Source organism: Plecotus auritus (assembly GCF_963455305.1).
Source record: "Plecotus auritus genome assembly, chromosome: 4".
NCBI lineage: Eukaryota > Metazoa > Chordata > Mammalia > Chiroptera > Vespertilionidae > Plecotus > Plecotus auritus.
In genome coordinates this window covers 55,503,789-55,516,736 of record NC_137775.1, presented here as the reverse complement: position 1 = coordinate 55,516,736, position 12,948 = coordinate 55,503,789, and the positions used below count along the sequence as shown (strand labels likewise).

The 12,948-nt window shown below is 45.7% G+C and overlaps 1 protein-coding gene across 3 annotated transcripts in view; it reads right to left on the bottom strand.

Moving 5' to 3' along the window:
* The window catches only part of MDN1 (midasin AAA ATPase 1), a 163,912-nt gene that overhangs the window by 33,334 nt on the left and 117,630 nt on the right, over window positions 1-12,948 (bottom strand). For all 3 annotated transcript variants that reach the window (XM_080666284.1, XM_080666285.1, XM_080666286.1), the window contains exons 66-78: window positions 12,668-12,903; window positions 12,423-12,518; window positions 11,542-11,636; window positions 11,115-11,236; window positions 10,374-10,520; window positions 9,415-9,524; window positions 8,498-8,571; window positions 7,810-8,008; window positions 6,054-6,213; window positions 2,925-3,071; window positions 2,252-2,378; window positions 880-985; window positions 313-428 (exon numbers count right to left, since the gene is read on the bottom strand). In XM_080666284.1, the coding sequence (XP_080522410.1) occupies window positions 313-428; window positions 880-985; window positions 2,252-2,378; window positions 2,925-3,071; window positions 6,054-6,213; window positions 7,810-8,008; window positions 8,498-8,571; window positions 9,415-9,524; window positions 10,374-10,520; window positions 11,115-11,236; window positions 11,542-11,636; window positions 12,423-12,518; window positions 12,668-12,903 (1,735 nt within the window). The remainder of the gene's footprint in view (window positions 1-312; window positions 429-879; window positions 986-2,251; window positions 2,379-2,924; window positions 3,072-6,053; window positions 6,214-7,809; window positions 8,009-8,497; window positions 8,572-9,414; window positions 9,525-10,373; window positions 10,521-11,114; window positions 11,237-11,541; window positions 11,637-12,422; window positions 12,519-12,667; window positions 12,904-12,948) is intronic.

Below are 12,948 nucleotides of genomic sequence, written 5' to 3'. Positions count from 1 at the left end.
ACACAACGCTGTCTCTCAGCTGGCATAGACTGTCAGCCACTGATGCCCTTTTTCTAGACCCAATGCAGTTCAGCCATGGCCGTATTTACTGTCTGGCTCAGCTATGAACTCATCTCCCAAGCCCCCTTCTCCTGAGAGGTATTGTCAGAACCAGGGGGCAGAGGCGCATCACCAAAAGCCAGGAGAAACCCTACCTGTCTTTTCTGGCCTCAGATTTAATTTCACAACTGAGAGCAGCACATGCAGAAACCCTGAGCTGACCCACGTAATTCTTGCTAACTCAGGCCACAAACCCAACTAGTCCGCTGTTACCCGAGGAGGATCCACTGCTCAGTCAACGTGGTCAGGGAGCGCCGCTGCCGGATAAGCATCTTCATCAAATGTGCCGAGAACCCTTTACACCGCTCGATGCTGCCCACGCCCATTTCCTGGCAGGGGGAGAAGAAAAGGTGCTGTGGGTGCTGCTGCCCAACTCCAGGAGAAGAGTAGTAGGTAACCTTAGGGTGTGCTGCACTCTAGAGGCGTGAGCCACACTGATCTTTCTGAGCACTGCTTCTCAAATTATACTCCCACAGATCATTTGACATTCCACGAACAGAAACTAGGTTTCACACCAAAATTGGGTATTAGTGGTCTTTTCTCAGTTCATAAGGGAAAAAAGATCTGAAGGTGGTATTCTGAATTTGAAGTTTATGTTTCATACTTTTTCTTATGCATTTGGCCCTGTTGGCAAATGTAACAAAATTTATTACAAGATGCTCTCTGATTAGGCACAAAATTACACTGATTTGTATTTTAATTTTCATGATGTTCTGCCCTGGGATGACAGAGCTGGAGCTCCCCTGGGCCCTGGCAATTCTGAGGGGCTACCACTCTAACCTTGGCAGGAGCTGCTAGGGCTGCGCTAAGTCTGGCGTGTCGTGCAAGAGAACGATAAAAATACTTCTGGCACCCATCCCACGAGGACGAGATTTCTGTAAGCAGCCTGAAAAAAAAAAAAATTAAAACGTGATTTACTTAATTAAAATCACTTATCCCATCCCAGATCCTAACAATTCAGAGATTGATATATTTAGCCACAACCAAAAGCTGAGAGTATGAATAGATTTCTATGAGGCACTCATGAGTCCTTTATGCAAAGGATGTATCATGTACTCAGCACTGAAAGTATAGTGGGGAGATAAATTATGATGACCATATGGTTTCCTTAATGGAAACTTTGTAATTATCTTGGCAGTGGAGGCTAGGTCATAAATCCCAATGCCTACAAGGGCCAAGCAGATGTCACATGATTAAGAAAAGCCAAGCACAAAATGATACATGACAATGACAGCTGACCTCCACGTGGGAGAATAGGGCTTGTTAGGGAGCACAGTGAACCAGAGAGCATGTGTTCTGTCAAAGGGAGAGAGCCTACTTCTGACCACATGGGAAAGCTAGCCCACCTAGCCAAATTCTCCTAAAAAACGGAAAATCCAGAATGTTTACGGAAAATTTGTATTGTTTACAATGTTGTGTTGAACTAGAATTTAAAGCACCAAGAAGGCTACTAAGCAAATTAAACACAAATGTATGCAATACCCAGTTCATGCAAATCAGCATTTACAACAACCTCACCATAGTTAACAGAGGCAGCTCTGTCTCAAAGATTCTAGGCTCTCAAATTCAAGAATATATTACAATTTATAAAAGGTTTATATTTGTGCCGAAACCGGTTTGGCTCAGTGGATAGAGCGTCGGCCTGCGGACTGAAAGGTCCCGGGTTCGATTCCGGTCAAGGGCATGTACCTTGGTTGCGGGCACATCCTCAGTAAGAGGTGTGCAGGAGGCAGCTGATCGATGTTTCTCTCTCATCGATGTTTCTAGCTCTCTATCCCTCTCCCTACCTCTCTGTGAAATACCAATAAAATATATTAAAAAAAAAAAAAAAGGTTTATATTTGTGAAAGAGCCCAAACTGTGGCTATACCCTCACAGATTTTCACTTGTATATTCCATTGAAGTAAGGAGACCTCAGGAAAATCAAAAAACCAAAAAATAATGAAAGAGGCAAATACGAGCAAAGAGAAAGGAAAAAGAAGGGAGAAAATTAACACTTGCTGAATGCTCACCAGGAGCCAGATCCTGAACCAGGCACTGGTCTAAATGCTATCTGTAGAGCAATGGTAGGAGAGAGGTATTGCCATCCCCTTTGGCAAATGAGGACATGGAGGCTTACATGACTGGCTCCATTTATAATTAAACAAACAAACCTAGAATCTGCCTCCTGAGTGCTGCTGACTATAGACAATGCGCTCTGGAGATCCAACGGGCGAAGATGAAGCATCTCTTGAGGGTTTTTTGAACGGGCCCAGGCAAGACCTTTGCGATAAGACAAACCTAGGAAATAAGTCACATGTGTTTGAGCAAAGATGCTCAGGAGAGAGTGGATGTGCCCTGCCCTGCTCCTGCCCCTCGATGCCACTGTTACTCAAAGTCAAGTCCTCAGAACTGCATTGGCCAAGGAGCCTATTGGAAAGCAGATGCCCAGGCCCTGCCTCACACCCACCGAAACAGAATCTACTTGTGCACTTTAACAACATTCCCCGAGTGACTTGTACAAGCACCGAAGTTTGAGAAGCACTGCTCTCTAAGCGATGCTGGAAGGGTGGGTGCTGTACAACATATGGTGATGAAAATAAAAAACACGATTTCTCAGAAACCACATTACAAAACTGAAAATATTTGGAAATCACAAACAGTTCATCACACGATTTTGTATGTGTGTGACTGGAACTCTTAGAATGGCATTTTAAAACCTTGCCGGCCACCTTCTATTTCCCACTGTCTCCAGTGTTTCTAGAAAGTTCCTTCAAATCATCCATGCTGTTTTTCTCCATAAAACCTGGTGATTATACTCCACTGGGTTTCAAGTGAGAACCTTACCGGTTTTTGCAAGGTGCTTAAAGAGGTCTGCCAACGCTCGCTGCTTCTGCATGAGAATGTGCTTGGCTTCTGACCGCTGCTTCTCCTTCTCTGCAGAGGGCTCTACCTGTAAGCTCTGCAGCTCACTCACAGAGGAAATTACTTCACCTGGGGGGAAACAGAAATATGGAAATCCCCAGCCTCATTAATGTGTTAAAAGTACACAAGACCAAGGACATTTTGGGAGATGAGGTTCAGATGTCATTTATATTTATATCCTTGCATGACAACAGAAAAATAAAAACACATGGGATTTCATTTCCTTTGACAATAAACAACTCAAAAGTAGTTCTTTTTTTAAGGGTTTTATAATCATGCAAAAAGCACTTACTGAGCACCAACTGTGTGCAGTGATTGATACTCGGCATTTAAATAATCTGAGGTGTATTTCCTGTAAATATGATATACACAGAACTCCTATCCTATACCTGCTCCTTGGTAGACAACCTTTTCACCTGCACAACTCCGGAAGCACTTATTTGTAGCTGCTCAGAGAGGTCTGTCTCTTTCTAAAGGCCTTTCAGCTGAAGAGTGGACTTGCCGACAGGACATGAACCCTGGCCTAACCAACTCCAAAGCCCAAGTTCTTTCTCCAGCACCATGCTGCCTTCCAGAATACCCGGAGGTACCTGCAACAGGCACCTGCCACAGAACAATGTTTGGGCTGACTGTATCCCCCCAGATGCATGTTGAAGTCCTAACCCCATAGCACACCAGAATGTGACTATCTTTGGAGACAGGACCTGTAAAGAGGTAATTAAAGTAAAATAAGGTCATATGGGTGGTGCTAATCTACACTAATAAAAGAGAAACATGCAAATTGACCACACCTCTGCTACGCCCACAAGCCAATCAGGAGCGAGTATGCAAATTAACCCAAACAAGATGGCTGCAGTCACGGAGTGAGCAGGAGGCTTGGGTTTCCCCGGCAATGGAGGAAGCCAAGCTTCCCATCCGCTCTGGCCGGCCCTGGCCTCCGCTTGGGTCACCGGGGGGCGTGGCCAGCCTGCAAACCACCACAGGCCCCTCACCCAGGCCGCCCCACGCCCCAAGGGAACCCCCACCCTGATCTGGGACACCCTTCAGGGCAAACCAGCTGGCCCCCACCTGTGCACCAGGCCTCTATCCTATCTAATAAAAGAGTAATATGCAGATTGACCATTACTCCAACACACAAGATGGCTGCCCCCATGTGGTCAAAGATAGCTGCCACAAGATGGCCAGCAGGGGAGGGCAATTGGGAGGGACCAGGCCTGCAAGGGAGGGCAGTTGGGGGCGATCAAGCCTGCAGGGGAGGGCAGTTGGGGGCGATCAAGCCTGTAGGGGAGGGCAGTTAGGGGTGACCAGACCAGCACAGGAGGGCAGTTGGGGGCGACCAGGCCTGCAGGGGAGAGCAGTTGTGGGGGACCAGGCCTGCAGGGGAGGGCAGTTAGAGGTGACCAGGCCTGCAGGGGAGGGCAGTTAAGGGCAAAGAGGCTGGCAGGGGAGCAGTTAGGCATCAATCAGGCTGGCAGGGGAGTGGTAAGGGGGTGATCAGGCTTCAGGCAGAAGCGGTTAGGGGCAATCAGAAAGGCAGGCAGGCGAGCAGTTGGGAGCCAGCAGTCCTGAATTGTGAGAGGGATGTCCGACTGCCCAGTAGGATCAGGCCTAAACGGGCAGTCGGACATCCCTTGAGGGGTCCCAGATTGGAAAGGGTGCAGGCTGGGCTGAGGGACACACCCCCCGTGCACGAATTTCGTGCACTGGGCCTCTAGTCTAGTATAAGTGGTGCCCTTAGAAGAGACTAGAACACAGATATACACAGGGGAAGACAGTATGAAGACACAGTGAGAAAACAGCCATGTAGCCGAAACCAGTTTGGCTCAGTGGACAGAGCGTCGGCCTGCGGACTGAAAGGTCCCAGGTTCGATTCCGGTCAAGGGCACGTACCTTGGTTGTGGGCACATCCCCAGTAGGAGGTGTGCAGGAGGCAGCTGATCGATGTTTCTCTCTCATCGATGTTTCTATCTCTCTATCCCTCTCTGTAAAATATCAATAAAATATATATTAAAAAAAAAAAGAAGAAGAAGAAGAAAACAGCCATGTATAAGCCAAGGTGAGAGGACTCAGAAGAAGCCAAACACTTCTTGGACTTTTAGCCTCCAGAACTGTGAGAAAATTAACTTGTTGTTTAAGCCGTCCAACATGTAGCACTTTGTTAACGCAACCCTAGCAGACTAACACAGGCAGTCTGAACTTCCAGGCGAGGGCAAGTGCACCACATGCAATCCCCTTGGCACCTCATGGGAAGTGGAGGGGAGAATGCTTTGCATCACACAGAGCGGGTGCCCTATCCAGAAGATGCACATGGGACCTGTATTCTATTGACCCTTATCATGAGGCTCAGGCAGAAAGGTTATCTTGAGCAATAATAATAGGCTATTATTCTAATAAGTTTTCAAAATAAGGAGCTCCCCGAGATCAAAACATAACGTAATTAAAGAAGGACCAGCCTCACTCTGACACCATACACACTGGGGGAAGTGGTAAAGGGCTGCCAAGCGTCCAAACAACCTACTAAATGCTGGATTCCTCTCCTTAGCTGCTGATGTTATACTACTGAGCAAATCTTGGTTCTCAAGTCCCTGAGCAAAAGTGCTCAGGGAGATGAAACTGCTACACCACTCTGAAGTGAAGAAAGCAAGAGGGCTGTGGGTGAATCTTCCTTTTTCTTTAACTCAAGAGACAGCATTTTGAGAAGCAAGGACAGCTTCCAAACTCTGGGAAATCCATCTCCGTGACCCTCTACTCATGGCCGCAACCAACAGGAGCTGATATAGACAAGGCTGCTAAAATGGCCTAACAGCTATAAAATGGCATAATAGCACTAGTTTAGATGAGAGAACAAGAGGAATATTGAAAGTTTGTGTCATTTCAGTTGGCTCCTATATCTGGGCTCGGCTGGTTTTTAGCCCACTTGTTTATTCAATTAACTCTCAACAGTATTCAAGATGTCAAAAAAGGACATAGGTGACAGATTCCCAGCCCTGCTGGGCCACTGGGAAAAACAGAGAGCAAACCCTACCCTGGCCCCTGGCTGCAGGCACCCACCGGTGAACTGATCGAGGCCTTCCACTAGGTGAGGGAGGCGGCTTTCCTTCATGAGCATCAGGCACATCTTCCTCATTCGTTTCGTGAGCTTCGGCAAGCGATACAGAAGCTCACCCTCCGAGGGGAAAGGAGCACCCTGACACTGTTCTGGAACTGTGGCCTACAAGACAGAACATGGGTTGGTCTTCCTGTCAAGAACACAAGTAATAGCACTAACCTGCTCAGGCACTAAATATAAGTGCTGCACCCTCCACACACACCTAGCTCAGCAAATATTAAACTCTCTTCTGACGTCTCACAGGAACAAATGTAGCATCACCGAAATTAAAATAGGTGGATATTTAGAAAACTGTACTGCTATTCCATGAGTCACAGCAGTAAAGGACCCCACCCCACCCCACCCCACCCCACCTCTGGCAACAACAGTGCCAGCCATAGGAGACTCTGGTTCTGATCTCTGGCTGCAGTAGGATGAATATGCATGCTGCCTTTGAGGTGCTGTGCTGCCCAGCAAGGCTACACTGATCTGCCAAATCCTACTTCTACTGCCATCTCTCCCTGCCTGCCACTTCCAGTTCAAATATCAAGAACCCAGATAGCAGATGAAGAGGAAAGCTTTCATCCACAGGGGCATATTTTCATTATTTTTCCCCCTAAGAATCCCTGAAATCCCTGTGTTGTCATTAATAACATGTCAAAGTTTTAGATCAGCATGACAGCCTAAGAATGGGTGGTAGGGGAAGTAGTGAGCTGACAAATATAAATAAAATATACCTGGCAACCATCTTATCTGTAGAGCCATATCATGACTATATGCTCAATTTCTATTATGCTTTCTGTACTACTAAAAATAGATTGAAGAACTCCATTGCTCCCTCTATGGATCCAGGGTGGGAAGTTCAGTAAGAAGGCAAAAGTGGTTACTCTCTTGAGGCATGCTCCCCTCCCCAAATCCTGGATCTCCCTACAACCAAGGATAGAAAGCAGGAACACCCATCCTGTAATAGACGTATTCACTCAAAGTCTCTATGACTATTACATTTTCAGGAATTTTGCAAGCCACCACTTAACTCTTGGTGCTTGAAATTGGCCACGATGAGAGTATTTACACCATGGTCATCAGCAACCACTATAAACTAGCACATCACTGCATACATTCACTCCCGGTGCAGCAGCTTCAATGTTAGCACCCAAAGGCAGCTCCAATGGCATATTCCTACACTGATACTTCAAATCTTTTGTCTAGGTCAGTGGTCGGCAAACTGCGGCTCGCGAGCCGCGGTTTGCCGCTCTGTTGACTAATGAGTTTGCCGACCACTGCCTTAGGGAAAAACACTTAAAAAACATTTTAATAATGTACTAATGTCTTTAACCTGAAGTCAAAACTTCTGGGTAAGGGTAATGCCTTACGCAGTGGTCGGCAAACTCATTAGTCAACAGAGCGGCAAACCGCGGCTCACGAGCCGCATGTGGCTCGCGAGCCGCAGTTTGCCGACCACTGATCTAGGTAAATGAAACGTTCACAAGTAAGCACACTTATTTCTCTTAGGCTAGCATTAAACTTTCAGCACCAGGATCCTGGCTTTTTGTCTTATTCTGTAGTGATGTCAGACAGACATACAAATGCTAAATACATCCAAAGAGCAAGAATTTAAAGGCATTTCCTGACCTAGTTCTAAGAACACTTCTTGTACAGAAAGCATAAATCCCATCTGACTGGCCTAGGAATAAGAAACACTATTCCTCAAGCTAGTACCTGTGCAGTTGCTGGCCGGGCTAGCAGGGTCTCCCTCAGAGCCTTGTTCAGATTCTGAATGGGGGATGCTTCACTCGTAGCTGCTTCTGTAGGCTGCGGCAAAAAGTCAGGCTGTTCCTCCTCGTCACTCTCCACCAGGGATGACTGGCAGGGTTCACTGAGGACAGCTTCAAATTTCTTCATGAATTTAAAGAGGGTTCTGGCCCCAGGTAATAACAGAGATGAGGAGGGAAAATGGATGGAAGTGAGGAAATGTAAAAATAACATCATACTGTTTACACATATAACTTACCTTTTGTATACAATGAGTTCCATTAGCTATTCACAATCATCTTATATTTTAAAAGAATAAGTATGACAAGTATTGTCATCTCCCTTTTCTAGGAGAAAAAACTAAAGCCAGAAATGGTGGGATTACTTTACTCAAGGTAAAACAGCTGGTGGGTGGCAGAATTCAACCTTTCCATAGCACACAGTCTGCTTTACCTCAAGGCACACCAATTCAGCCTGCAGGTAGAGCAAGCTTTGGGTGGTAGGGGATGGTGTTGAAAAGCCACACCAAAATAATCTAGTGTTTTATAATAAGTTCAGGCAGCACTAAGTCAGGCCATTATAACAATGTAATCTTGCTGCCTACCATTCACAAATTCTGAGCTTTAGTCACCCCCAGTTTTAAAAGATGAATTACCTGTGTGTCTTTTCCACAGATTGTTTAATGGACCAGAAGCTGACATCATTCCACTTGGATATCTTAACAAATTCCTGTAAAATAAATGAAGCTCAAGGGATGGTTTTATATACCTGGTATCATTCTGTTTCTGTTAAGATCATCTGTATGCCAAAGACCAGAGCCCACTCCATCCCAAACACAGGGCTGTATCAGTGAACAAAACAAGTCTAAAAAAGGAACAGTGTTTGTCTCAAAGGAATGAAAAGGACTACTGCTACAATCAAAAGGTCACCTGATATGTACTCTGGCTCATATCAGGGTTGGTTCCACCACCACTGAAAGTATAAAAAAGAGAGGGTCCTCATGCCTGGCCGGTGTGGCTCAGTGGTTGAGCACAGACCCATGTACCAAGAGGTCACAGGTTTGATTCCAGGTAGGGCACATGCCTGGCTTGCGGCTCAATCCCCAGCAGTGGGCATGCAGGAGGCAGTGGATCGATGTTGATGTTTCTCTCTCACCAATGTTTCTATCTATCCCTTCCTCTCTAAAATAATTAAAAATTAAAAGAAAAAAAAAAAAAGAGAGGGTCCTCCTTACCCTGTGGCACCTCACGGCACATGGACAGTGAGTGCTCCTCTGAGCTGGAAGAATAGCCTGGTAAGACCAGGGGAGCAAGCACTAACAGACACCTGGGGCAATTCTCTTGAGGAGTCTTTGACGGACTACTCCACTGGCCCCTCACAAACCGAACCAGGTCACAATGGAGCCAATGCCACAGAGTGTAAATCTTGCCATCCTACTGAACAGTTGCAATGCTCTCCTCCATTCCCCAGAGCCCCTGCCTCATTGTTAAACAGATGAAAGAACAGAACTAAATAAAAACTATTTGCTGATTTTGCTCTCCCAAGAGTGATCATGACAGCTGTTCATCTTACTTTAAGTTCTTTTTCTAGGGGGGAACGAAGTTCCACAATTTTGGCCTGGACCCGGTCAAAGAATTGCTTGTAATAATGGTACAAATTCCATAGAACACTGCAAAGTGAATCTGGAAGAAATGAAAAGGAAACAAAAACACCACACTTGCTACTTGTGCTACTGGCTCCACCTGTGGGCGTCACAATTCAGAGATGTGCCTTCCTCATTACTCTTTAGGTCATAAGTTTACAGTATGTTTCACAGGCTCAGCAGGGAGCCTAACTGAATTTAGCAGTTCCCAGAGAGGCAGGCTGTCAACAACTACCCTACTTTTTCATTTTAGCTTGTAGCGAAATTTCTTGTTGCACTTTTTTCTTAAAGATGGTGTACTCAGACATTCTGCTAAATATAATTTCAAACGCTTTCTCTAAATATTATTGTAAAGTCAGCAGAAACTGAGCCTGTTTTAAAAGGTGGCATATTAAGAGGCTCACCTTGACTGCTCATTCATATACCCTATATACTCATTTTACAGTGACAGTGTTATCCAAGTTGCTGCAGTCAGGGGAAAGTAACTGACAGTAGGAGTTTAGTGTGCAGGTGCTTGATGAGTGGCAGTGTTCTCACTACATCAAAGAACCTAACAATGGCCTGGATCAAGCAGAAGCTCAGCAGGACATACCCACTGTCTAGACAGAAAGGCGTGCTGCCTCAGCCTGCCAGTTTGAGCCCGAGCTCTGCACCTGGCAGGTTACCTCTGCCAGAGTTCAGTAGTCAGCGCTTCACTGATAACCAGACTGTACTTTACTTTGAATGTTTATCTCTACATCTACTGTGAATCACATTAAAGTAAAAGATGACTAGAAGTGTTTAAATCCTGGTATGCAATAAGATACCTGTATCATGAGGAGAATTCAAAGTATAACCCATTTTAACATTGCAGCATAAAAGTAAAGAGAAAAAAAAGGTGTCTCCTTACCTTTTCCTTCAACTTGTGGCATCAGCAAGACATGACAATGGAAAACCAGTAACATCTGAAGGCGTACATGGAATTCTCCCAGTGAGGATCCTTCAATAAATGCTTGTAATGTGCTGACCAGCAACATCAGGGTCATCTGTTTGTCATCTGTAGAGATTCAAAGAGGAAAACATACAACTGCCTGCAACCATCATTCACTATTCATAACATGCATGCAGTCTACTAGGGGACCCACTGAAGGATGGCAGTCAAGTAGAGATCACAATTACAAGAAAGCTTTGAAGCAAGGATTGCAGCTAAATTCCAAGCTGATTTACAAATAAGTTGCACTCAGGGTGTGTGTTAAATGCACTCCCAGCAAATTATGAAACTGAATTATGAGGTGCTCACTGTAAGTATGAAATGAAACACTTTTAAACTCAAGCACATTAACTGCTACCTACCAAGAAAGCAATGTTCATTTTGACTTGTCTCATGGATACAGAGCCTAAGGAACCTTATCTTATGACTAACTCTCTACTTTCGGGAAAAAGTCACTTAAACCTCTCTGACTTTGTCATTAAGAGAAGAACTACATGGCTTTCTTGGCTGACCGCTCAGGAATACCATGAGGTCAAATGACGCCTCCTCTGTGAAAGCAGTGGCAGGAGGGGACATGGTGCAGGTAAATCCCACACTTTGCAGCATTATGAGTTTAGCTTGGACCCTCTGAATAAGCAGGCATTATCTGACAGGTGTTACCTTCCTGCTCTTCTGTTTGTTCCTGCATGTGCTTCTCAAGCATCTGATAGATGGAGAACCAGTGCTTGATGGATTTCTCAGTGTGGCGCTTCATGGTATTATCCAAACTCATAGACCAGCAGCTGAAACATGAGAGAAGAGGCCAAGGACACATTTAAGGAAATCCATTTGAAATATCTAGAACCACAGAAGCAGCAGCTAAATGGAGATGGAGAAGGCTCCCAGTTTGCTGCCTCAGGACGGTATGTTGTCACCTGGTCTCTACTAAGGTTGTTCTAATGCCCAGCTTTTAACGCTGTGATTAACGACTGAAAGCACATAATCTAACTGTTCTCTAGCTGTACTACACAAACAAGAAGAAACAAACACACATGTCCCTGTGACACAAGGTCAGGAGGGGAAGGGAAGTGACAAATGTATCACTTACTTCAGTTCCAGTTTACGCCAACGAATGATCATCTGACTGACCAAATCCAGGTGTTTCCGCAGAGAGAGAGCTCGACTTGCATTCTCCTCCCAATCCTACAGAAACAAAGATAAAAGTTACTATGGCCATTTCAATCCCTTCATCACCTCCTCCCTCAAGAACATCCTGGGCTTTTCCTATGTAAACACCACTGGGTCCTTCAACAACTTGTATGCTGATTTACCAAGAGCCATAATAAGTTTACATCCAGCTTCCAGTTCTTTCTGGTCACCTGACAGAACCCCAGCAGAGCCACGATTAGAGGCAGACAAAAAGCACAGATTTGGAGACCTGGGCTGCAATTCCTGTTATTAGTCCATGACTCCTGCAAAGTTCAGGGCCCTAATCTGACAATCAGGGAAGCACCAGCTACCTCTCCCTGTGAGAGGACTGAGGGGGACAGTGTGTGAAGGCACTAAGCCAATCTGAAGGCCCACTGAGAAGTCCTGGCCAAAAGCCTTCAGTGCCCATGGACGCTGCATCCCACCGAGAACAGGTGAGGTAGGTAGGTGGACTCAGTAATTTCATCAGTAAGTTAAAAAGATGTTAGAAACATGCTCAAAAATAATGAACTAACGAAGCTGATACTTCACTGCCATCTGCAACCAAAGCAACATAGGCCTATAGGACTGTGACCTACTACTGCTGCAGTCACTACTACTACTTACATGCCTCACAGAGGTAATGGTTTCCCTTGCAATGTCAGAAAAAAACAAGGCTTATCCTTCTCCAACCCAGACTGTAAGTTTCTGTCCCTCTAACACTAATGGTGCCACAGGGTATTTTTTTTTTTTCCAATTGATTACAAACTAAAATGAGGAGGAGAGGGGGAATCATTATACCTGTGCCTTTGCCAGAAGGATCTCTAACCCATTCAGGAACTTGGAGATGGGACTGGAAAGTGGGAAACTACGAATTCTGTCCATTACAACCATCAGCTGCAGGGAGAAAAAGAATTGGGGGTATCTTGGTGTTAATATCAATCATCCAAAGTCTCAGGGTACTGAAGAAAGACCTCCCCAGAAGTTCCCCGCAGGGATGGCAAGAGGCCACATTCTCCGTGTCCTCTCTGCACCACCCACCCTACCTGCACAAGTGCCGGATGTTCCGGCCAATCCTGCAGCAGCCGAATGACAGCCTCTGAGAAACCCTGAAGCACAGGTTGACAAAGCCGTGCTTCTGGGACGTTGGGGTGCTGGTAGAAGTCGTAGGGTCCATCTGGCTTTACTATCAGGTCTGACGTCGCCTCCCCAAAGAGAGTATTATGGGAGAGGGTGCAGGCCAAAAGCTGGCTGCCCAAGAGTTGGTCAGTCAGTTCAACGCCTGTGAAGTTAATGTCATAGTAAAGTCAGTGGACTCAGTAATTTC